At 42.2% G+C, this 22398-nt stretch overlaps 1 protein-coding gene across 1 annotated transcript in view; it reads left to right on the forward strand.

Moving 5' to 3' along the window:
• Positions 1 to 22398, forward strand: part of SLC16A8 (solute carrier family 16 member 8) — a 257817-nt gene that overhangs the window by 177352 nt on the left and 58067 nt on the right. The window contains exon 4 of the mRNA XM_044068513.1: positions 233 to 1066. Coding sequence (XP_043924448.1) covers positions 233 to 1066 — 834 coding nt within the window. The remainder of the gene's footprint in view (positions 1 to 232; positions 1067 to 22398) is intronic.

Raw genomic sequence — 22398 nt, forward strand, 5'->3', positions numbered from 1 at the left:
TATGACTGCCGCACCTTAGCACCACAGCACAACATCATTCAACAAGGCATTTTTCAAACAAGTTTGCACTCATACACTTGCTCAGAATCTGCTGTCCTTCTCAATATAGTTGTAATTATTCATAATAACCTATTAGTTCTAAGTAGTTACCATCCTTTTCTGATTAGGATGATAATGTGTACAGACAAATGTTAACATTGGCTGTTTTCACCTTGTTCCTCTTCATTTTTAGGCCTAGGTCTGTCCTTGAACTTCCAGCCTTCTCTGATAATGATTGGAAGATACTTTGATAAGAGAAGGCCTCTAGCAAATGGCCTGGCTGCAGCTGGCAGCCCTGTTTTCCTCTCAGTTCTCTCACCTGTGGGACAGATTCTGCTAGAGACATTTGGCTGGAGGGGAGGGTTCCTAATCATGGGTGGTTTATTACTTAACTGTTGCACCTGTGCAGCTATGATGAGACCTCTTCTAAACAAGAAACAAGAAGAAAGCAAAGACAAACATGAAGTCGAAAGGATGCTGCCGGCTACTACTGCTAACAAGGACTTCACCAAATACAAGGGAAACCTAAAGGCATCAAAGTTCAAATGCAAGCTTCTTGATTTCAGTGTTTTAAAAAACAAAGGGTTTGTTATTTACACTATTGCCAAATTCTTTCTTATCTTGGGAGTCTTCATACCACCCATTCTGCTGGTGAACTATGCCAAGGATATAGAAGTTCCTGACACTGAAGCTGCATTCCTGCTCTCCATCATTGGTTTTATAGACATTTTTGCTAGACCATCCTGTGGCATCATTGCAGGCTTCAGATGGATTAGACCATATACCATATATTTTCTCAGTCTTGCTGTGTTATTTAATGGTCTGACAGATATCTGTGGTGCCAGAGCCTCTGACTATAACACGCTTGTGGTGTTCTGTGTTTTCTTTGGTGTATCTTATGGAATGATTGGGGCCCTGCAGTTTGAAGTACTGATGGCTATTGTTGGATCACATAAGTTCTCCAGTGCAATTGGATTGGTGCTTCTCATCGAAGCAGTGGCTGTTCTGCTTGGACCTCCATCTGCAGGTTAGTCTGTGTACTAGTTTTCTTAAATATCTGAAAGCACTTTCTAGTCTGCAGCTCTATAAATAACTAGATCCTCATTAAATAAAGCAATGATAGGGCTTGCATTCAGCTTTGCACTGCACTTTACACCTGCCAGGCTATGTTTGCAAGAATATTGCAGCCTGGACATACACTAATACACTAGATGAAGCTTTGAGTACTGTTTTTTTTTTTCAGAAACATGTATCTGACTTGTGATGCAGTCCTTCTTTCATGGTGTAAATACAGACTAGGTAATACCTGGTCTGTTTTTGCTGTGAAAGTCACATGGATCCTGTAGCATGGCTGTGCAGCAAAGGGCTCCTAAACTGCCAAACATACCTGTGTCTGATACATATTACGGCTTGCATTTAGTGCCTATGCCAGAAATATTCTGACTCTGGGAAGAGGCTTCTGACATTTTGTATTCATTCTAGCTATGCATTCTGTTCAAGGGGCATTCCTCGTTTTCACTTTTACAATAATTTCAAGCAAATGTTCCAATCTGACTGCCTGTTGTTATGAAATTAAATAATACCCGGTCTGTAGAAATTAGTATTATGTTTCTAACACTACATCAGTACTGAACTTTTTATTATAAGGGACCCATTGAAGTTGGTAGTTGGCACAGCGTTGGAGTGGACCGTTTAATTTTAAACCTTACATAATAGTTCCTTTGTTGACAAGTCTTTTCTTGAGCAGTTTTAGAATCTTGGTCTCTAGACTTCCAGATTTTTATTCTGGTAATCTGTACAGATCTTGAAATCTAAATTATAAATATATGAAAAATCAAGTGACTTTTTGTCATTGTTTAGCATTTTTGAAATTAAAATGAACTTTTCCCAAATGACCACCTTGTTGAGAGTCAAGGCAAATTTACTGAAAGTAAAAACAGTCCACAAGGACAAGCACCCTATGAGTTTTACTTATGTATTCTGATGAAGGCATGTTTACCTGCAATCAAGTGCAGAAAATTCATCTGAATCATGACTTGGCATTTAGTTTTGACATTTTTAGAGTACAAAAATGATCACAGTGACTTTTTTACTAGTTTATTAAGATATATATCAATGTGACTAAAAGAACATACATGTTTTCTTCTGAGAGTAGACAGCTGAAAATGCCGTCAAAAGTTTCTAAAAGAAGAAAAGTCTATTCAAAGTAAATATGTACCATATCAAGTGTGGTGGGTGTTACAATTTAAGGAGAGGAAAGCAGTACAGTGGTTGCCATACTTACTTCTGTTTTTCTGTCTTTAAAATATAGCACTAATTGACTTATCAAATTCTAGTACTCAGGATTTTGCAGCAATTTATGTATTTGTTTAAGCAACTCTTTCAAGGTGTATCTAATCACTTACACTTTTCCTGACCCAGACTGTTTTCCTCTCTGTTGTGGTCCCAATAGCTGAGGCAATAAATGAACAGTGTCAATGATCCGAAGGATAGCCATGCATAGGCATTGAGCTCAGTAGACCTACAGAGGGCAGGGATGATGTGGAACTGTAGGGTCCTGAGCAGACAGCATGGTGGGGTGTCTCTAGGATGGAGCCAGGTGTGTGTTGACCACAACCATGTGAGTGCCCACACCTGGAAGTGGAGGTACCCATGACCAATGGTAAAAATGATGCAATGTTCAGAATGGTATGTGCCATCTGCATAATCCTGGCCTGTGACCATGCATCATGAATCTGGACCTTTATATGGCCACATTGGACATTTGTCAGTATCCTCATGGATTTATCAATGGATCATAATTGCACCACCACTGCCCTCAGCAGGCATGTTTGTTCCAGATCCACATATGCTATTTCGCTCTGTATGCTTTGCAGGTCATCTCACAGCACACGCACAACCTCTGACATAGTGTACATAGTAGTTGTACGTGCCTGGATCACTGACATAAAAATCCACCGATTGATGCCAAGTGTGGTATCCCAGTCAGGAAATGCCCTAGAGTCATGCTGAAAATGACCACCTACATGTCCCTCCCCTAGAGCTACATCTCAGAGGCAGTGTAGCTTATACATACTGTATGTAATGGCTTCTGTGTAGTTTTAGGTGGGACTAACATGGACAGGACATCCACTGATAAACACAAGTAAAGCCAGAGGTTCAGCCTGCCCCCTCCACCATCATCTTCTATGTGGGAGATGTGTGAATATCCTCCAACATTAATATTGCTCATAGTGCCACTGTGTCAAAAGACTGTGGGGTTAGGCATGTGCTAACCTGTCATTCTGGACCCTCTACTACTGGAACCTGTGAAACATACAAATAATATATCTGTGGCAGTGCTACAACATGAGTATCATTCCTCTTACTATATTGAACACACTCTGATACATGCCAATCATTTGCATAATAAATGAGTGCATACGTATGGTGCAGGTTGTCACAGATATTGCTCCAGTGTACTTGGAGAAGAGATATGCGTGTGTGTTCTGCTGAATATCCCCTTATTACACATGGATCAGTAAACAACAGTAATTCAAATCTGGTATATAGGCTGCAGACACTTGGACACTTGTCACTATCCCAGCTCGTACATTAAATCACCACTAGGTATAAGGGTTGTCTTGCTTGCACCTGAAAGAGTTTCCAAGAACTCTTCCACTTCTGTGTGATACTTCTGGGTTTATGGTCTACCTCTTGTGGGGATCTTCCCTGGTAATAATCTGTGCCTTGGTCTTGTCAAGCAATATTAAATTGGTAATCATGCTATGCACCTGTACTACTGTCCTGTTATGAAAACCTACAGCATTGATGTCTTGTGCCACACCCTGCCATACCTGCTTCTGGAAAGCTATGATTGTTTTACCCTTGTCAAGGATATGCACTGCATATGTGAGTAGGGCCTTCAGCAACACCTGTTTCCAATGAGGTGAGATTTTCCAGCCACTGACTTTCTTTCAGTCCAGTGACAAGATGTGTGCACCTGCAGGTTACACATGTAGATTACTGTGTGTATGCATGACTGTCCTTGGCATGGCCCTATGATTTAGCACTGTTTCCTCTGTTCATACAGCAGCCAAATGCCTGTCTGCTAATGTGCTGTCATCATTCACACCTTGTGCCTTACTGACAGCAGCAAAGGTTGTATTACAAACACCACTGCCTGCCTTCTTACATCACTGTGCTAACATCATGTGGAATGGCCTATATACAGTAGGTTTCATTTCCCTGATAGCATGTTTTACAGTCTGTGCACATATGGTACAGTGTACCTCCACAGTGTCTGAACAAAAGCCTGCCATGTCCTTGTGCTCTGTTCCCTGTCAGGCTGACCCCTCCCACCCCTGAAGCTGGACAGTAAATTTCACACTCTTCTGCTCTGCTCTGTTCCCTGTGAGGTTGAGACCCCACTCCCCACTGAACGACAATAATCCGTCATACCCTTCAGTTATGCTACCTCACACACTCCACTGTTCGGTACATCTCCCTGTTGTTTCCATGCACCCATGTATGCACCCTGCAGTCCTGAAGTTTGTTACCAGTTATCTCCTTACAGTATGCCATTATGGCAGTACATTTTGTTACCCACTGTATTCCTGCTCCAGAATTGTTTGTCATAATGTAGTCTCCTGCATTACAATGACCACAATTTTTATCATCCTAAAATCAGCTTCTTAGCATGGTGATTATACTAATGAGTTGATTTCACAAAATAGTCTCTGAATCGCTGGTGTAAAGTGATGTGTTACCAATCAGAATCAGTGCTGCCATGCTCCTCCCTGTCCATTCACAGGATGGAAGATCATGTGTTCATGCATAGGCACTGTGAGGGCTTCTTAGCATGGTGATTATACTAATGAGGTGACTTTGCACAATAGTGTCTGAATCGCTGGTGTAAAGCAATGTGTCACCACTAAGAGTCAGTGCTGCCATGCTCCTCCTTGCCCATTCACAGGATGGAAGTTCATGTGTTCATGTATGGGCACTGTGAGGGCTTCTTAGCATGGTAATTATACTAATGAGGTGACATCGCACAATAGTGTCTGAATCACTGGTGTAAAGCAATGCATTACCACTCAGTATAGAAGATCATGTGTTGTCATGCATGGGCACTATGAAGGCTGCCCATTTCTAGGATAGAAGATCATGTTTTCTCATGTATGGGCAGTGTGAAGCCTGCCCACTCCCAGGATAGAAGATCATGTGTTTATGAATGGGCACTGTGAAGCTCATAGTGATGCCTGTCTGAGCTACTGATACTTTCTACTGTGCTCTGTTGCTGCCTAATGCTGCACATCATGTGATGCCCATAGCTTGCAGCTGTGCACGTGGGACTATCATTTTTCTCCTCATTCTGACCTGTTGGTTGCAATTCACCTCTTCAGTTACAGGCTTTGATGGATGGTGCTTCTGCCTGGTGCAGTCTGGACACAAAACTGTTTCTCTATTTTTTGCACATGTTTATATAGAATTAATGTTGGAACAATATGAAACCGATGTCTGGCACAAACTTGCCTGGGCAACGAGTGATGCAACTAGCATCACCCACTCTAATGAGCAGCATAGATATAGTGGTCTGCAGAGATACCATGCTGAATTGCTCCACTAGAGACAGAGGTTAGACAGAGAGCGATTATTCTATGGTACGCACTCTACCTCAGTATATGGTTTTGAGCTATATTTTCTGAATACTGTTTATTGCTTTCCTTGCCTTCTGTTGGCAGGAAAAAATTGTACTGATCACTGCCTATTGTATATTTTATTGCAATAGAGAACATTGCCTTAAATCAAGATGCCTGCCTAAGCAGACGTAACAGGTTCTCCATGTGGCAGAGTTTGTACAATGTGCAGATAATCTATCATTTAAAACTGAAACCCCACTTGTCAAACACATCCATATTAATGCACTTGCTTCTCTTTCTCTTTTTATTACCTCTTTCAACAGGATCAGTTGTGGTGAAGAATATGGATCGGTGCTGGCAACCTGGGTGATCACCAGCTGATATGCCTGCTGCTCAGACATCATAAGTTCATAGATTCATAGGTGATTACTAGGCTAATGGTTCAAGAGCCCTTGAAAGCCTAGTCAATAATACCCAGGACAGGACAATATTATATCTTAATTCCCAGATATGAGATGGGGTAGTAAATGGGTAGTTGGTCTTTGGGTGTTGGAACCCTGAGTCATTTTACAGACTGCCTCTGTCCATAAGGGAAATGAGCAATACCCAGAGAGTGATTTTACAGTTCCCCATCCATTCACTCAAGTTCTTTTTTAAGAGAGTGAGTGACGGGCTTTGTTTTATGAACATGGAAAGTTTATTCCATAGATGAGGTAGCCCTTGGGATACAAATCTGTCTCTCCAGCAAGTTCTGTTAGAGTCACAAATAAGGTTTAAGTCCATGAAATGTGTAAGACTCATATATTTTTTTCTTGTGAATATGTAACATTTTCATCAGTGCTGGATCAGAGGATGCTTTATAGGTCAGGCAAAATTCGCCTCTCAATAAAGGATATGAGACAGAGTAAAAGGATAGGGCCTTTAGTCAGTCCACATAAGACATGTCTTACACTTTGTATTTTTCTAGTGAGAAACCTCTGGGCTGCTGAAACTGGTATAAATACCTGGTTAAGTACATACAGAAGGGAGCATTGTCCTCTATTATGGGCCCGAGGAGGGCAGCGTACAATGGCACTATGACTTCCTTTGACCTTGATGCCATGCCTTTACTTATAAGTTGAGCAACATAGAAGGATTTCCTCACTACTGTAGCTATCTGGTGGTCACATTTTAGGTTATTATCTATCTGTGTTTCTAGGTTCCTCACCACTGGGTCTACTTTTAGGGGTGTGCTATCAATATTATAATTTGCAGGAATATCTGATTTACCATACCATTATGTATTTTTTTAAATTTAGCCTTAGACCAGCATTTTGGCACCAGTTGTTTGTTATTTTTAGGCCTGTTTATAGGATGTCTGCATTATTTGGGGATTTGATGATTCCTCCCAACTTACAGTCGTTGACAAACTTGGTGTGCCAGAGGCCCCCAACATTGGCCTTCACTTTAGAGAAGTATATACCAAACGGGAGGGGTCCCAATACCAAGCCCTGTGGGACTCTGCTAGTAATAGGTTTCTTATCAGAATTGGATTCTGGACAACATGTGTCCTGTCAGTGAGCCAATTTGCTATCCACCTGATGATTTTGTGGTTTCTGCCTAAAGCAGTAAGTTTATCTGTGATGCCCAAGTGGAGGATTGTGTAGAAATCTTTGGCCAGGTTTAGATAAGCCATATGTACTGTTTTACCTTCATCCATGGCCCTGGTGATTTTCTCAAAGTCCACTGAATTAAGAAGCAAGACTTCCTTTTAACAAATCCAAATTGGGTCTGTTTCAGTTTTTGGAGATTTCCTATGTTGTTATTGATCAGGTCCATGATAATTCTCACCATGGCCTTGCAGATAACACTGGTCAAGCTTTTGGGTCTGTAGTTACCTGGGTCAGTTGATGAGTCCCCATTGTGCAAAGGGATGAATATTGCAGTCCTCCATTCCTCTGAGATAATGTCCGTCTAGAGGCTGTGGTTAAAGAGGGGTTTAGTGGCCCTGATAGCTTCTGTTTTATGCTATTTAAGAAGCATCCTGGAATGTTGTTGGGGCCCATGGAAGTTGTGCTATTTGGCTTTAATGAGTGTAGTAATGACCTGTTTCCTTGTAATGACCAGTGGGAGGATGGTTGAGGATATTTCTTTGGGTGTGGTAGGAGATGATGGGGAGAGAAGTTGGAATTGAACTTGTCAGCCAGAAGGTTTATTTAGTTTCAGGCTGGGTGCAAGTGTTGCCATTCATGATTAACTCGGCACATTGTTGAGTGTTTTCCCTGAGGTTACAAACATTATTAAAAAAAGCCTTCTGCTTATCTTTCACCTGGGAGGCTATCGTTGTCTTCTAGTTTGCTTTGGCAGATTTGACCAGCTCTCTAATTTGTTTGTTTGGACTGGTGAGTGCCTTTTTCCACTGTTTTGCCTGTTCTCTCTTTGCTTTGGAGAGGATTTTTTCCTTTTGTTGAATAACTATTTATGGTATGGGTCCACCAGGGTAGTTTATTTTTGCCAGTAATCATAGGTTTGATTCAGACAGATGCTGCCTCCTCTATGCAGCTATGAATGTGGTTATACAGTGCTTTTTTGTACAGCACAATGTAGGCCTCAGTGTTATCCAGGGTTGGAGGGGCCTAGAAGTATAATAAGCTGTCACTTCGTTTGTGGTAATTGGCCTTAGCAAACTTCTTAACAGGTTGGGAGTTTGATGGGGGTTCTAGGTTAGTTTTGATATTAAAGGAAATCATTTTGTGGTCAAATCTTACCAGGGAGGGGTTAATGCATGGGAGAGGGAAGCAGTATTCACCCATGTTCATGAGTGCCAGGCCTAGGATATTTGTACCTCTAGGTGGGGAGCTGACTAGTTGCTCCAGGGTGTTTGTGTTGATGAAGTCCAAAAACCTCTGAGCAAGTGATTTATGGGTTGTATAAGTCTCCCAGTTTATGGAGGGGTAGTAGTTGAAGTCACCCATAAGTATGGTGTTAGACTGAATGTTAAGAGACTCCAGTAAATTGAGGTAGGAGGTGTGATTTTCCAGACTCATGTTAGGGGATCTGTAGCTAGCAACGATGTGATAGGGGGTTGCACCTATGGTTAGTTGGGCAAGAAACAGCTCAAGTGAGTCATGCTGTTGGACCAGAATAGCAGTGTACTTGTCTGTTATGAACAATGAGATACCTCCTCCCTTTGTTTTATCCAGAGCTGAGGAGGATCAAAACGTATGAAAGGCATTGTAGCCTTTGATAGCTGGGGTGCTCTCCATGGTTCTGAACCATGTTTCATTGACTGCACATATGTCTGCATTCTCCGGGGTGAGGAGTTCTTCCAGGGGGTGCATTTTTTTATTTAAACTCTTAGTGTTGAGAAGCAGTACCATTAGGAGATTATGAGTGAGTTTTGTTATGTTGGTGGGTTTAACAATTTGGTACAGCCTAAAAAAGGCCCTTTGGGGATAGACTTTTTTCTAACTCTGTTGGAAAAATGTGGAACAAACTGCCATCTGATATCTCATCTTTGTCTAGTCTTCCACTCTTTAAAAGACAGCTGAAAACACATCTCAATAAACACTGGCTTTGTTCCTGTAACAACCCAGATTAACCTTCCTTTTTCCTTTCTTCCTTAATTCCTCCTCACACAACATCCTATAGACATATGTAAAAAAAAATATTTTTAAAATAAAATATTTTTATTATTTTGTTTTTCACCTTTTCCATATTATATACTTATAATTGTAGAATTTGTATAGCAAATATCTACTAAACTTTGTTATGTAATTTCCTGCTATGACTATGCCTGTCTGCATGTGTATCTCATGTTCTGACTCAATGTGTTTTTAATTTTTACCTTGTTTTGCCTGTTTCTGTGAATTACTTGTAATACCGTTGGAGCTTTTCTCCCCGGGCCTCCACTGAAAACGGACATATATCCAGCTGGACTAGCCCGGTCAACAAATGTAAAATAAATAAAATAAATAATAAATAAAATAAAGAAACCAAGTGGTGACAAGTGCAAACCATCTCTGGCAAAGCATTATGTTTTGTTGCTCATGTCTCCCCAAGCTCACAGATATTGGATCCCTTTGTTCTGACACCAGAAACTAAGCCAATTGTTGAAGTCAATCATTTTTTGCTGTTACTTTGGCATCATCATTGGTGAAGGTAGGATACTACTCAAGGCTAGATTCATACCAACCTGGGACACATATTCAGAGAGCTCCATCATATCTCTCTTCATATAGTCCAGTGAGGTATGCCTTAGGTCATCTACACCCATATGGACTATGACTGTGTCATACAGGTACTTGTGGTTTGAAGACCTAAGTGCATGTGTGATCTGGTGGATCATGGCTCCAGACAGACAGCTCACTGTAATCTTCTCCTTGTTTAGCCTGATAAGGGGGACATCAGTATGTCTTACAATGGAATCCCTGATAACTAGAATGTGGGGTTACTATGATTTTCAGAGTCATGTGTTGTATGAGGCACTGTCTTTTTTGTGTGTGCACAGGGCCACTGACAGATGTTTTAGGAGGTCTTGGAGATTTGGGTAGACTACATATGATTACCTCCACATATGTGGTTCATGTGTTTGTTCCTTAGAGTTGGTAGTGAGTATTTTGGGTGCAATGCTGACAACCTGTTTTGCATTTTTCATGTGTGCATTTAAGAACTTTGCCTTCAAAGACATTGTGTATCTACATCTCTCACATAATGTGTTTATCTGTTCTAAAATTAAGTGGTTGTCAGGGAACAAGGCAGTTACTACATTGCCTCAGGATGCCAACATCCACCAGTCCAGAAACAAAGATGACAGGGAAGCACCTATCCATTATAGCAGAGCCTTAGTAGATGGGAAGGAGCAGGGAAGCTCCACTTAACGGTCTAAATGAGAGTATTTAGTAGTATACTATAGGATGGCCTGCAGTGGTGCTTCCCTCTGCAGAAACCAGCAGCTATAAACAGTGGGCAACTATGGAGAGCATTTCATATAGAGTATTTTAAACTGGAGAGGTATGTATTTACAAGACATGGACAGCCATGCTTGCAGCACAAAACTGCTGAATATTACTGAGATGGTTAGACCAAGTGCAAAAAAAAAATACTTAAATCAGCTTTGTAGGTCCATGGATGGCTTTAGATGCAATCCAAGGGTCTTGTAGTCACAGGAGTCCAAGCCAGGAAGAGGGAAGTTCTAAATAAATGAGCACAATCTTACACAAATGTAAGGCTTTTATACCAGCAGGATGGAAGACCTTTGCAGAGTTAAGCCCTCAGGCCAATCTGATAAACCCACAATAAGCCTTTCACCAGCAGTTCCCAACTTGAATGGGTTGAATCAGCTCTCTGCTCCCACCAGAGAGCAGAATAAAACCCTCAATGTAAAATAAACTGATAGTCAGTTCAAGTGCAGTAACAAATGCTTTATAACAAAAGGCAAAAATCCTGCAGTATCAGGAATCCTAAGAAATAAGTTCACAAACCCTGAGAGGTGTTCCCAAATACAGAAAAATGTGTGCAAATGTAGGAAAACTTCTACAAACACAGAAAAAAATTAGCAAAACTTAGAAATAGTTTGACAAACTCAGGAGAATTTGGTAAACTCAGAACAGCTTTTGCAGTATCAGAAGATGTTAGGAAATATCAGGATACTGTTAAAATGTCCTAAGAGTAGTATAGTAACAAACAGATGGCGTTTCTTTAACAAGTGAAGGCTGAAAAACAATGTCAAATAAATTAATAAATGCAGCACAGAACTGTTAACAGTCACCAGGCCTGCTTCTCTGCACTGGGATGAAAGTCATCTGGTGAAAATTAACCTGGAAGACTCACTAGTGGTGCCCCTGGTCCCTCATAGGAGGGAGGTGGAATCTCCTAGGTTCATAGGTTGGTACTGAGCTATCTGCCCGAAGGCATATATTAGCCCAGCCATGTTGTGCAGTATTCACCACCCCTTTAGTAGTTCCCTAGACCCTTGTACTAGCAGCTAGTACCCTTGGCCCCTATCTAGTAGTGCTGTTGGTGTGATCCCCGGTGTGAACTTTCTGTTACCCATCCACTCATCAAGGTTCCTCTTGAAGAGTGATAGTGAGGGGCTCTGTCTTATGTAGATCGGGACCCTGTTCCATAGTAAGGGAAGTCTCTGCAAAGGGAATCTATCCCTCCAGCATGTTCTATTCATTGTTGTGTTGAGGTTTATATCCCTAGAGCGTGTAGCTCGAGTAGATTTGGTTTTGCTAAGATGGAGCATGTTCAACAATTCTGGGTTGGACATGGCTCTGTACGTTAAACAGAGATTGCCTCTGAGAAAGCGGTATGCAACAGAGAACAGTCTTAGCTTTTTCACTCATGCTGCATAGGGCAACTGTTTGAGGCCAGTAATTCTCTTGGTTAGGTACCTCTGTGGTCTCTCCAGCTTCTGCAGATGTCTAGCCAGGTACATTCCAATTGGTGCATTGTACTCAATAATGGGTCTGATGAGGGAAGAGTAGAGGGGCACCATTACATCCTTAGATCTTGATGCAAACCCTTTCATGATCAGATGGGTCACATAGAAGGATTTTCTAACCACTTTGGCAACATGGTTATCAAAGGAAAGCTGGTTATCTACTTGGGTCCCTAGATCCCTTATTTCTTCTTCAGATTTCAGGGGATTACCTCCTATGTTGTAGTTTGTGGGTACTCTGTTTTTTCCAAAGGGGATTACTATGCATTTTTTGCATTTAGCTTGAGACCATGGCTTTGACACCATGCATCAGTCTCATTTAGGCCCTTCTGGAGGATCTCCATGTCGACCGGAGACTCTATTATAGCACCCAGTTTGCAGTCGTCTGCAAACTTAGTCAGCCACAGCCCTTCCATGCTTGCCTGTACTTCTGAGAAGTATATGCCAAACAGGAGGGGCCCCAGGACAGAGCCCTGAGGCACACCACTCATTACTGGTCTGGATTCGGACATAGATCCCGCTACTCTTACTTTATGGGATCTGTCTGAGAGCCAATTTGTGATCCATCTTGTGATGTAAGGGTTTATGCCCAGGCTGGTGAGCTTATCAATAATACCCGAATGGGGAATGGTGTCAAATGCTTTAGCAAGGTCAAGGTAAGCCGTGTGTACCCCCTTTCCCTTATCTATAGCCTGAGTAACTGTCTCAAAGAAATCCATCAGGTTCAGGAGGCATGATCTGCCCTTGAGGAAGCCGAACTGTGTGGGGTCCAGTGACTGGAGGTTCCCAGTCTGTCCATTTATGAGTTCCATAATGATTCGCTCCATAGCCTTACAGATCAGACTGGTCAGGCTTATTGGTCGGTAGTTCCCAGGGTCAGTTGTGGCCCCACCCTTGTGTAGCAGGGCCACCGTTGCCGTGCGCCATTCTCTGGGCACATATCCTGTGGAGAGGCTGAAACTGAACAGGGTATTAAGATGCGGGGTTAATTCCTTTTGGAGCTCGCGTATGACACAGCCTGGGACACCATCTGGTCCCATGGAGGCAGTGTTTTTAGCTTTAGATAGAGCCTTGTTAACCAACGTATCAGTAATAATTGAACTTACACAATCCCCTGGAATGGTAATAGGCCCTGTAGGTGGTGGGGGGGGGGGGATTTGCACTGAACCTGTCAGCCAAGATGTTGGCAATGTCAGAAGGGTAGGTGTATTTTGTTCCATTTTGTACTAGCTCAGAACAGACCTGAGCATTGCCATTTAGGTTTTTTGATGTAGCCATAGAAGGCCTTATGGTTATCCTTGGCATCCTTGGCAACTTTCTTTTCAAAATTAGCTTTAGTTGACTTGATGAGGGCCCTCAATTTCTTACTAATGCTGATCAGGGATGATTTTTCTACTTGAGATTTGGCCTTTTTTTGTATAAGTCTCCTCCTTTTATTGTAAAGTTTGCTTATGGCCGGGGTCCACCAGACTGGTTTCTTCTTGCTTGAGGAAGGAGTCTTGGTTTTATTTGGGATAGCATGGTCCATACAATCCTGAAGATGCATATAGAGTGCCTTGGTGTAGGATTCTGCATCCTGGATATCATTATCCTTCTGCAAGGGAATAGTGAAGCTTTCCACTTTGGATGCAAGTAGTTTGAAGTTTGCTTTGGAAAGGTTTTTGACTATGTTTTTTTTGACTGGGGGAGGTGGAGGGGTGAGGATGTCCAGGGTTATCAGTTTGTGGTCGGATCTGACCAAGGAGGGAGTGATAACGGGTGTGGTACAGTGGGCACCCATATTTGTGATGATTAAATCCAATATGTTGTCCCCTCTAGTGGGGGAACATACTAGTTGTCCTCTTCTGGAAGTGGAGTAAAGGGGTCCCCCAGATCAACTGACATCAGGTTCAGTGGCTGGTCATGTTCAGGGTCAGCTGTTATATAGACTCCTGCACAGAGATCTTGGATCATCTCCTTGTGTGGCTGATAGAATTGTACATCTAGCTGTCCCTGTCCATTGGACCACCAGAGGCAGAGCCTGCCTTTGATGTCAACCATGGAGGTGACTGATATCTGCAGGAGTGCTCCTGCAGGGCAGTCAAACAAGCTCTCTGTCCTTCACTCTATCCCCCATCATGATCTTCCTCTTCCTTGTGTGTCACTTCCCATACCCTGTTTGTAACCCAGCTCTCCCCATCACCAGTTACCTTCCCTCTATCTGCAGCTCTCTACTGTTGCCACCATTTTGTGTCCATATTTCTCATCTGTCTATGTTTTGTGTCTGTTTGTCTGCCTCTGCTACCCTCCCTGTTTCCTCCATCATATCTATGCATGATCCTTACTGCCCTCTCCTTCTACACTTCTCATTCAAAAATGGAAGTGCTCACATGTTCTCCCCCAAAAATGCAATTCCCCTACCTAAATTCCCTTCAGGGTACCTTTATGTGTGTGTTTGTTCTTCTGCTTGCTGTTACCCACTTTCTGGCTTTCCTATATCCTCCTTTCCTCAATATTTATACGATGAAATGAGTTGCCATTTTCTTGTGTTGGACCTCTCTGGCCTGCTCAGTATCTGTGCTACAGTTAGGAGCCCCTTTGTTGTGTATGCAATAGGCATTCTACCTCATTTGTTTTACTCATATAGTTTTTACATTCAAGTAATATTATGAAAACTTTCATAGTATATTATGTATAACATTTCAGACAACTATATACAATATTTACAGTTAGCCTGACATCAGTAATAATAGGTTCATAGGTTCATGTGTGTATACTAGGCTAATGGCCCTGGAGCCTTTACAAGCCTAGCCCATAGGATTACCCTGGCATCATGCCACCCGACCTTAGTTCCCAGTGCCTCTGTCGAGTAAACCCACTAGAGTGATCCCTGGGGTGAATTTTCTATTTCCCATCCACTCATCAAGAGTTCTATTGATGGGGGCCAGTGAGGTGCTCTGCTTGACATGTATGGGAAGTCTATTCCAGAGCATTGGCAGTCCCTGGGTTATGAACCTGTCCCTTCAGCATGTTCTGTTGATTGTGGTAATGAGGTTGTTCTCTGGAGTGTGTGGTGCAGAGGGATTGGGATTTCTTTAGATGTAGCACTTCTAACAGAACTGGGTCAGATATGGCTTTGTAATCAAGAAGAGATCACCTCTAAGTAGGCGATATGAGACAGAGAATAGCTGGAGTTTTTTGAGTCTGTCCATATAGGACAAATGTTTAAGGCCTAGGATCATCTTTGTGAGGTACTTTTGTGGCCTCTACGGTTGTTGCAGGTGTTTAGTGAGGTACATGCCAAATGGGGCATTGCACTCAGTGATTGGCCTAATGAGGGAAGAGTAGAGGGAGACAATGACCTCTTTCTTCCTGGATGCAAAACCCTTAGTAATGAGATGTGCCACATAGAAGGACTTTCTGACCACAGTGGCAATGTGGTGGTCAAAAGAGAGATTGCTGTCAACCTGTCTTCCCAGATCTCTTAAAATGCCTTCTGTGTTCAGTGGACTATCAACAATGTGGTAATTCATGGGAACTGGGTTTTTCCCAAAGGGGATGATGACACATTTTTTGGCATTGAGCTTAAGGCCATGGTTCTGACATCAGTCGTTGGTCTCAGTGAGGCCTTTCTGCAGGATGTCAACATCACTTGGGGAGTTAATAATAGCTCCCAACTTGCAATCATCTTTGAACTTTGTCAGCCAGAGTCCCTTCATGTTGGCCTGGACTTCAGAGTAGATACCAAACAGGAGGACTCAGGACTGAACCCTGTGGGACTCCACTCGTGACAGGTCGGCAGTCTGACTTGGAGTCAGCTACTTTCACACTGTGGGTTCTACCTGTGAACCAGTTTTCAACCCACCTAGTGATATAGGGGTTTATGCCTAGCTTGGTGTGTTTTTCTATGATTCCTGAGTGGGGAATGGTATCAAAGGCCTTGGCCAGATCAAGGTAGGATCCACGTTGTCTTCATCCACAGCTCTTGTGACTGACTCAAAGAAATTGACCAAGATGAGCAGGCATGATCTACCCTTCACAAAATCAAACTCTGTGGGATCCAGAGTTTGGAGATTCCCTATATCCTTGTTTATTAGGTCCATTATGATGCATTCCATAGCTTTGCATATCAGACTCATCAGGCTAATGGGGTGATAGTTCCCAGGGTCTGTAGTTGCTCCTCCTTTGTGGAGAGGGATGACTGTAGCAGTGCGCCATTCAGTAGGGACGAAGTCTGAGGTGGGACTGTGATTGAACAGAGCACACAGGTGAGGTGCCAGTTCACTCTGTAGTTCATGTAGAACACAGCCAGGGATATTGTCAGGTCCCACAGAAGCTGTATTCTTGGCCTTGGACAGTGCTGTTTTAACCTGTGCAGCAGTAATACAGGGTGCATGGCAATTTATGGTATTGTGACTGGTCTTTTTGGGGGGGGGGTAAAGTTGGCACTGAATCTGTCAGCCAGTATATTGGCAATATCTGTTGGCTCGGTATAGGAGGTACCATTGTGCAGTAGCTCAGACCAAATCTGGGTATTGCCATGGAGATTCTTTACACAACTATAGAAGGCCTTGTGGTTGTCTTTACTATCTGATGCAATTATGTTTTCATAGCTAACTTTAGAGGATTTGAAGAGGGATCTCAACTTTTTGTTGAGGCTGATAAGGGAGTTTTTCCAGTCTTGGGACTTCACCTTATTCAGCATCAGCCTCCTCCTTCTGTTGTAGAGTTTATTTATGGCAGGGGACCACCAGATTGGCTTCCTTTTTTTTGGAGGAGAGCGTCTTGGTTCTATTGGGTATGTTGAGATCCATGCATTTGTATACGTGCTTGTACAGTGCATTGATGTATGATTCAGCGGTCATGCAACTATTCTTCATTTGCATGGGTGGCGTGACGTTAGCCACCTCTGTTTTTAGGAGTCCAAAGTTAGCTTTGCAGAAGTTTTTCATGGTGGTTACCTTTGTGGGGGGGTGAGGGATGTGGATTGCCAAGGTGATTAGATTGTGGTCGGATCTAACCAGGGAGGAGTTGACTATTGGTGTAGAGCAATGGTCGCCCATGTTACTAATGACCTGGTCAGAAATGTTGCTACCTCTAGTGGGGGTAAGAATGAACTGGTCTAGGGCATTGGAATTAATGAATTCCAGGAAACGTTGGGCAAGTGTATTGGTACATGAGTAGTTTTCCCAGTTAATGGAGGGGTAGTTGAAGTCACCCAGTATGAGAGTGTTAGGTTGGACTCTAATATTCTCCAGGGTGCTTAGGAACATGGAGTGTGAGTCTTGGGACATGGTTGGGGACCTATAGCAGACTACAACCTGAATCGCTGTCTTACCCAATGTTAGCTGCACCTGAAGTATCTCAGATGCGTTATGTTGGGCTACCAGTTTGGAGGTGTGTGCATCCTTTATGAATATGGAAACACCACTGCCTTTGGAGCTTCGGTCCAAGTTCTGGGGCAGAAAGGTGTGGAATGAGTTATAGCCTGGTAGTGCAGGGGTGCTTTCTGCTGCCTTGAACCAGGTCTCTGTTATGACACAAATGTCGATGTTCTCCATTTTAAGGAGTGCTTCGAGTGAGTGCATTTTGAGATTTAGAGTTCTAGCATTGAGCAGCATGACTCTCAGATTGCATTTGTTTGTAGCTGTTACGGTGGTAATTTGGTCTTTGGAGCACCACCTAAAAAAGGCACTACAGGGGTGGCAAGAACCTTGGCCAGTATCTGGAAGCCCAGGGGTGACAGATGCAGATCATCTCTGGCAAAGCATCGAGGTCTGTCAATCATGTCATCCCAGGCAGACAGATACTGGATCCCCTTAGAATAACATCAGAAACTTAGCCAATTGTTGAAATTTCTGCTTGTACTGTGGTATCATTCTGGGTGATGTTAGGATGCTGCTCAGGGCTAGGGTCATACCCGCCTGGGCTACATAATCCAAGGGCTCCTCCATGTCTCTTTTCATGTAGTCCAGGGAGGTATGTCTCAGGTCATTCACACCCACATGTGCAATGACAGTCATATTTGTACCTGTTATTGAGTGACCTGAGTGTGTGCACTATGTGGTGGATCCTGGCACTTGACTGCAGCTGACTGTTACTTTCTCTTTATTTAACCTAGTGAGCCTCACTATCGACTCACCTATGACTAGTGTGTGTTGGGCATGCTGTTTTGCCTTAGGGGCTTTGGTTGAGTAGTACACTGTTTAGGAGACTTATGTGTCTCTTGATTGGTGTTGTGTTGTGGTGGTTGAGTGTGTTTCTGCCCTGGAGGTCTCTGCTGTTTGGGTAGATTTTTATTGAGAGCCTCCACAAAGGCAGGTGTGTGGTTTGTGTTTTTATGTGAAGGCAGTGTGTTCTGGAGGGCTATGTATTCCATGTAGTGTGGTGCAAGTGTTGACCTTCTCTTCTTGACCAGCTATTCCGGTCTTGGCTGGAGAGTGCATGGCTTCCAATTTGGATATATAAGTGCATCTCTTGCAAGTCTGAGTGTTGGGAGGTAAGAGGAGAGGGTTGTCAGTGTACATGAGGCAGTTGCTACACTGCCTCAGGATGCCCAAGTTCACCAGGTTAATCGGAGAAAGCACAGGGAACTGACCTTTAGACATGCCTGGAGGGGTGGGCATTAATAATAAGCACTGGAGCTGTTTCCTTGTAGAACATTTAGTGCTGGTAGCATTTTTGAGTGCTACAATAATTACTACAAGAAGTCTGGTAAAGTGCTAGACTAATAAGCTAGTAAAAGTGCAGGAGAGGAGAGAACTAGCAGATCTAAGGGAAAAATTGAAGAGCAGAATTTGGCACCACGCAGAAGCTTACAAACAGTCCTGGATACAGCAAATCTGTATCTGGACTAGTCTAGTTATAGAAAAGGTGGGAAACAAGTGCAAATGTGGGCTTTTAAACCAGAAAGTTGAAAGAGATGGAAAAACTGTCCAAACAGCCAATAAACTACAATTTCTGGGCCAGAAACCACTTCTCTTGTTGTAGATAGGCTACCTAGTGTTACCACTCCCAAGGATAAGCTAGAAGGCTTCCCTCCAACACATAAAAGGCTTGGGGGGCTCAGAAGTTTACATACATCCTGGATACAACAAATCTGTATCTGGAGTAGACTAGTTACAGAATTATTGCAAAGCTGATAGATCTAAATTCTCCTAGCTGTGTGCAGAGTTGGAATCTATTCCCATCTGATATTCCAAACTGATAAGTACACTTTTTGCAACTCAATTTGCACTGTGCTGTATTTATATATTTGCTTTATTATTTATATATTTGCTGTATTGTTTCTGTCCTTTGTTGTCTGCACTGTGTTTTTTCTCAGTGTAGCTCAGAAGCGAGTTTCAGGTGGGGGGTTGTTGAGCCAGCCCACATCCTAGCTATTAGTCATTGCCTGAGGTGTATTTTCTGTGTTGTAATTCCAGTACAGAATGCATTTCTATGAATTTGGACAGACCTGATAGATCTAAATTCTCCTGGCTGTGTGCAGAGTTGGAATCTATTCCCATTTGATATTCCAAACTGATAAGTACACTTTTTGCAACTCAATTTGCACTGTGCTGTATTTATATATTTGCTTTATTAATTATATATTTGCTGTATTGTTTCTGTCTTTTGTTGTCTGCAACAGTCTGCATATGTTTGTTCTGATTTCCTGCCAAGGGGTGCATCATATAACTGATTTAGTTTCCCACCCCGGCTCCCTATTGGTATCTTGTTTTTATACTTGGTGGCTTTGCAGTTGCCTGCCCCTACTGTAAATCTGATCTGGGACACTGCTCCCAGTCAAGTATCATTAGCTCATTCTACCTAATACAGAGAGAGCATTTGAGAAGGCCAACCCACTTAGTTTCTTAACTTTGAATTATCTTCTGCTCCTCCTTTCTCCCTTTCCACTTTACTTAAAAAATTCTAAGCTTGTTTCCTGCCTTTCCTGTAACTGGTCTAGTCCAGATACAGATTTGCTGTATCCAGGACTGTTTGTAAGCTTCTGAGCCCCCCCAAGCCTTTCTGCATTGGAGGGAAGCCTTCTAGCTTATCAGTGGGAGTGGCAAACACTAGGTAGTCTGTTTACCACAAGAGGAGTGGTTTCTGGCCCAAAAATTGTAGTTTATTGGCCGTTTGGGCAGTTTTTTCATCTCTTTCAACTTTCTGGTTTAAAAGCCCTCGTTTGCACTTGTTTCCCACCTTTCCAAATGTTTCCAGTTACCGTACCAGATGAAACAATATATAGTATATCTGTTATTAGTTGCAAAGTGTCCATCAATGATAAGACTTTTTTTCATGGATTGTTTACAATGGCCTAGGATAAATTCTTTGCTCTTTAATGTTGATTTCCATCAAAACTGAACTCCTCAGTAAAGCAAAAAAGTCTTCCATAGTTGGTAATGTTTTTGAGTTCCATCTTCTGGTTATGCATTTCCTAGAGATTGCAAGTATTGTCCATAATAAATGCAGATTTGTTTTATTCAAATGAGGACCTTTGTTTACATTCCACAGAATAAAATCTTTAGATAAAATAAAGGATTCATTGAATAAGGCCTGTAAGAAGTTATTGATTCCATTCCAGTATGGTTTAATTTTAGTACAATCATAAAAACATGATTCCAGTCAGCTCTAGATACCTGCTCACATCTCCAACATATTCCATTTCTAGAAGAGCTGATTTTAGTAATTTTATCTGGGGTTAAAAATGCTCTATGAAAATATTTCCAATTAAAGATTTTCCAGTACTGTGTACTAGATGTATGTTTTACTGATAGTAAAATGTTTGATTTGATTTCTTCAGTTAGATGTAATGAATGATGCTACCTCATTTTGCCTCTCACATTGGTCCCATGACCACCTACAGACGCCACTTCTGTAGAACGATTGCTGCCATTAACATGGCTGTGAAGCCATTTCCCTGGCATGTCAGCACTTTACTGGACCTAATAAACAACTAGGTATCATCATGCCACATTGCACTAAAGCATATGTCCTTTTAATGCAGCACCACAGCATTGCAGATCTTTCTGCATCCATTCATCCATGCAAAAGAGCTATACCCAGCACCTATAGAGACCCTGTAAACAGCTTCCATCCACAGATTTTACTAAGCATACTCCAGTCTGATATTTTCTCATGAAAGTCACAGCCTCATAGATTAATTCATACACACATAATACATATTCATGTTTTCAAAGTTTTTCCCCATATGAATAACACAACATCATGAAAAAAGTATTTTTTTCATACAAGAAATTTATCTGGTTTGTTTTCTCTCCATTTTGTTATTTTTTGAATGAAACAATGTTTTTGCATGACCAACCAGTTTCATAATAAAATACACACCCATATTAAAACCAATCTGAATGCAATGCTTTTGAGTCTATTTTTTTTATGAAAGCAATGGACTAGTGCTAAAAAGATCAGTTCATATGCAGCAAAAGATTCTGAGTTTAGTAACTTTTAACATTTTTTTGGAATGCAGTAGCTGATGCTTTGCAAACATTGAGAAAGGATTTAGCATTATCCAACAAGTAGATATTGGTTTTATACTTCCTTTTTACATCTGTGAAGTGGTGCAGCTATGCTGTTTCCAGCCATGCTATGTTGTCTTGTTTTGTTGTGCTGGGGCTCATTATAACATACATTAGAATATTGATTCTTCATACAATTCCTTAGTTATAGGTTCATAGGTTCATAGGTTCATAGGTTCATACTAGGCTATCTGCCCAAGGGCATTTATAAGCCTAGCCCATAGTTATGTGGCTTTCGCCACCCCTTTAGTTTGAATAAAAACTATGCCTATCATTTTTCTGTGCCTCTGTCAAGCAGTGACACTGAAGTAATCCCTGGGGTATATCTGCGATCTCCCATCCATTGGTCAAGATTCCTCTTGAACAAGGCCAGCGAGGTGCTCTGCCTCACATGTACCGGGATTTTGTTCCACAGCATAGGGAGTCTCTGGGTGATGAATCTGTCCCTCCAGCACGTTCTATTTATAACCGTGTCAAGGTTTAAGTCTCCGCCCTTGTGGTTCTGAGGGATCTAGATTTTTGAGGTGAAGCATATTCATCAAATCTGGGTTTGACATGGCCTTATATGTCAGGCACAGGTCACCTCTGAGCAAGCGGTATGAGACTGAATAAAGCTGGAGTTCTTTCAGTCGGGCAGCATAAGACATATTTTTGAGACCCTTTATCCTTTTGGTGAGGAACTTTTGGGGCCTTTCAAGCTGCATCAGGTGTCTGGTCAGATACATTCCGAACGGGGCATTGTACTCAATCATAGGTCTAATGAGTGATGAGTACAGGGGGACGATGACCTCCCTTGATCTAGATGTGAATCCCT

Source organism: Protopterus annectens, chromosome 1.part0, assembly GCF_019279795.1.
Source record: "Protopterus annectens isolate FY-2018-M chromosome 1.part0, PAN1.0, whole genome shotgun sequence".
NCBI classification, from domain to species: Eukaryota; Metazoa; Chordata; order Ceratodontiformes; family Protopteridae; genus Protopterus; species Protopterus annectens.